At 40.5% G+C, this 3,884-nt stretch overlaps 1 protein-coding gene across 1 annotated transcript; it reads left to right on the forward strand.

The window, feature by feature from the left end:
* Positions 1 to 1,220: 1,220 nt before the first annotated feature.
* On the forward strand, positions 1,221 to 3,357 carry LOC101863766. Its single transcript, XM_013086398.2, has 2 exons — positions 1,221 to 2,387; positions 3,127 to 3,357. Exons 1-2 carry the CDS (start codon positions 1,540 to 1,542, stop codon positions 3,296 to 3,298), a joined length of 1,020 nt encoding a protein of 339 aa, XP_012941852.1. The 5' UTR covers positions 1,221 to 1,539; the 3' UTR covers positions 3,299 to 3,357.
* The last annotated feature ends 527 nt before the right edge of the window (positions 3,358 to 3,884 follow it).

Genomic DNA, 3,884 nt, shown 5'->3' on the forward strand with positions numbered 1-3,884 from the left:
GCTTTGTCAGCACGCGCATCCCAGCGAACCTAGACAAGCAAACCGTGGCAGACAGCACAACCCGGTTGATCTAGAGCACCACCAGTACAGAATCAGTTTATTCCGGAAATGTCATCGTTATCATGATCGAACCCCAGCATACTTTTCGCCTTTCAAATCTTCAATGAGATGACTTAACAGTGGGCGGTTCCAGATCGTACCCTAGCACTCTAAAGAGATGAAATACGGATGCTTCATTCGGCTACAAAGTAATAGGATGCCTGGTGTGAAGGAATAAAGAACAATTGAAAACAATTCAACCATAAGCGTTCGGTTATCTTCCTTGCAGCAAACACACCAACTGAAACGTAATTGTGTTATTCTGGAAAATTACAACTGAACTATTAACGTCTTCAAGTACATGTATCACAATAGACTAGCCTAACATATGAACGTCAAAAGAAAGACTGGTGTCAATGTTCATGTGAATAAGTTGTTAGATTTCTTTTGAGCGCCCTGTTGGACCATCGCTGCGGCTGCGGGGACTAACATTCCATTAATTGGCGCTGGATGACCCCAGGTTGTTACAAGTCTTGAAATAAACGACCCATTGTAGATCCATCGAAGTCGTGTTTTCTTATTGTTGGTAAGTTGACTGCAACAAAATCGGGCTACTGAGTGCACCTTTTTAGAGCACAAACCAAAGTTCATGCCGTTTTAATGGCCTTTGTTAATGGTGGGTTTTTTTGGCTGGGTTTGTTTGTTTTTAAAGGTTGACTCCATACGAGACACCCCAAAAATATAATATAAATAAAGGCTGAACTCTTGATTCTACAGTACAAAATAAAGCAGACAGCGGAAGAGGAGGAGAAACCAATAGCTCAAAGTTTGTTACATATATATATACACATATAATCATGTTGTAATAAACATTTATAAAAGTAAGTTAGGTATCTCAACGCCTCTTAGGAGTAATGAAAAATACACCTATAGAGTCAGTGTTTGGTATCTGTCCTTTGTGACAAATTGATTCCAAGTAACCGTGGCCTGCAGAGGAATCGAAATTGTCAGAAAATTGAGCTAAAAAGGGTTTTCTCGGCATGCCGACAAAAGGTTTTTAAATAAACAGCGAAAGAATTTTTTTTTAATTTTAAATATTGAAGTACACAAACATAGAGCCTCCACCACAATCTCACATCCTCAGATGGTGTGACCCTTTCCCTTCCCTTGCTATAAACACCTTATACAACCACTCAAATGAGCAAACAGTTTCACTTTCTAATTAAAACCATGAATGTCATCAGTTAATAAGACAATAAGAGACGCATTTGAGTTTACTTGTATTTTGCAGCGTTTTTATTTGTGGTTGATTATGTTTTTGTAAAGTTTATGTAAATGTGAGCTCTAAAATGTTTGTAAATGAATAAGTATTGCATGTGTATGCTACGACTATTGTCCCGCAGGAGCAGTAATAAATTTAATTGTCCTTCAACGAACGCAGAAGGAAAAAAGGAGATGATATAAAAAGAGAAACAAACAACAACAAAAAAACAAAGACTAATGAATATCTTCATTTCTTTCTTCATAGATCAACTCAGAGGAGCTGCAGTCATGTCTAACAGCACCAATAGTAGCAACATAATCAAGCTCACCATAGACCTCAAGGCTCTCGACACGGCTCAAAACAGCTTTTATGGAATCTTCATCGTCCTCGGAGTACCGATCAACCTATGGTTCCTTGTTGCCCTGCTACGGTCACCAGAATTCCAAGCCAGACTCAGGAACAAACTGGTGTCGAGTTTACTTGTCGCTCAGTTACTGGAAACTGGTGTCATTATGTCGGTGTACCTGATTGTCAAGTTTGTGTTTCGAAGTCGATCGTTTACACCCGAAATGTGCTCCGTGATGAGTTTGTCCAGAAACTTAACCATTATACAGGATTTTATTGCCAACTGGACTGTTGTGTTGATAGTAGCCGTCTTTTTGGCACAGGTGAATGATTTCGATTTGTCCCACAGGCTCACTCCTTTAGCTTTGAGAATAGTAGGCATTGGCTTACCGGCTATTCCCTGGTTTGTTTCCCTCTTGTTGATCCCCATTATCACAAAAGTCGAAGCCATTCCCAAGTTTTTCTGCGTTTTGGCTAAAAAGCAATCAATGGTTATTTTCAAGTCACTCGACTGCATCGTTCCGATACTTGCAGCTACCGTTCTGTTGGCTGTGGCTGCTTTTCAGAAGCGGCGGCGCTACGCTGCAGGCTCCGGCGTGATGAAGTCGGAGTTGATAGGCCGTGGCCCTCAGATTGACAGTGTCATCCCTTATGTCGTCATTGTGTCCACTGCCATCGTCTTCGACTCCCCAAACATGACGCGCTTCTTCGGCTACCCGTTCGAGAACTGGAATTCGAGGTAACGCTTGAGTTTTTCAGTGCATTAACAATTGCCCCCCCCCCCCCTCTCCCCGGTAATGCTGTTTCCCAGTGCAAATAGTGAAGACTCACTAGGACGCGCGCATTTCACTGTCGATTTATGTTCCACTCTGTTTGAAGACTACGATATGTTAGTTGGTGCAGTATTCTCCTACCTCTTTAAATTATTTAAGTCTGATTTTAGAGAAGGGGAGGGAGGGAGGGAGAGAGAGAGAGAGAGAGAGAGAGAGAGAGAGAGAGAGAGAGAGAGAGAGAGAGAGAGAGAGAGAGAGAGAGAGAGAGAGAGAGAGAGATATATATATATATATATATATATATATATATATATATATATATATATATATATATATATATATATATATATATATATATATCCCGCATACTGAACTTTAGGTTATTATTGAAGTTCGTTTTGTTGAGAGCGTCATATTATATCAACTATAACGATATTATAGGTCGAATTCTGTTAATTGACATACAAACAAGGTCTAATCGTAACTGAGAACAGAAAATCATCTAACAATACTTCCACATCAGTCTGATATCTATATGATAGTCCCAGAGTCAAAAGTTATTTCCTGAGTAACAGGGGGTTCTTACAATGGTGTGTATTTCTTGTGGTTTTTTTATTCATTCATTCTGGTCATTTTGATATACCAGACGAATATTACAGAAACTAAATGTAATAACAGAACAGTAACATGCTATTGTCTTTGCAGGATCATCTTTGTATACGTTTCCCATCTGCTGGTCAACGCTCGCTCCGTGGTTATGCCAGCAATTTTGCTCCTCCTCCCTGATGTGAGAGAGCGAATCAAAACATGGCGCCCCTGGTATCGCCCCGCCCAGGGCATTGACTTGACGGTCGGGTACACTACAGAACAGGCGTGAATGGCCGAGAACACATGTCAGTCAACGAAATTAACATGATAAATTCTTTTTGAAAATGTAAGTGTTTATATTTCGAGTATTTGTATCATATTACTGTGGGCTTCATAATAGTATTGCTCCCTCTAGTGTCTAAAGTAAAACTATGAATCCCCCCAATCCAAACCCTTAAAAAATAATAGATGTCCGCCTTCCGGATATTTATACTTCAAATGATCATCCCATTCCCTCGACCTGTATTCGCCCGGCCTTTTGCAAAATATGATAACTCTTCTATAATTGTTTAAAACTCTTCATACGCCCCCCCCCCCCCCTTACCACCCTACCCACCACTTTCCACCACCCCTAAAAAAATATGCCAGTTGCAGGTGCAATGTTCCTTAAGGTTCCTAAATGTTTATGTTTTTGTGAGCGTGTGCGCGTGTGTGTATGTTTGTAAATGCGTATAATAGTATGCGTGTGCTTATGTGCACATAAACGAAATTTGAAAAGAAGAGAGGAGGGTGTGAGAAGAAAAAACGAACGAAAGAGACAGACAGACAGACAGACGACGGGAAAGAGAAAGCAAACGAGAGAGAGAGAGGGGGGG

Source organism: Aplysia californica, unplaced genomic scaffold (assembly GCF_000002075.1).
Source record: "Aplysia californica isolate F4 #8 unplaced genomic scaffold, AplCal3.0 scaffold00463, whole genome shotgun sequence".
In the NCBI taxonomy this organism is placed as follows: Eukaryota; Metazoa; Mollusca; class Gastropoda; order Aplysiida; family Aplysiidae; genus Aplysia; species Aplysia californica.

Coding starts and splice junctions, on each gene's coding strand:
- LOC101863766 (XM_013086398.2), top strand. CDS start 1,540: ATGAATATCTTCATTTCTTTCTTCATAGATCAACTCAGAGGAGCTGCA. Junction 2,388..3,126: donor TTCGAGAACTGGAATTCGAG/GTAACGCTTGAG, acceptor TTGTCTTTGCAG/GATCATCTTTGTATACGTTT.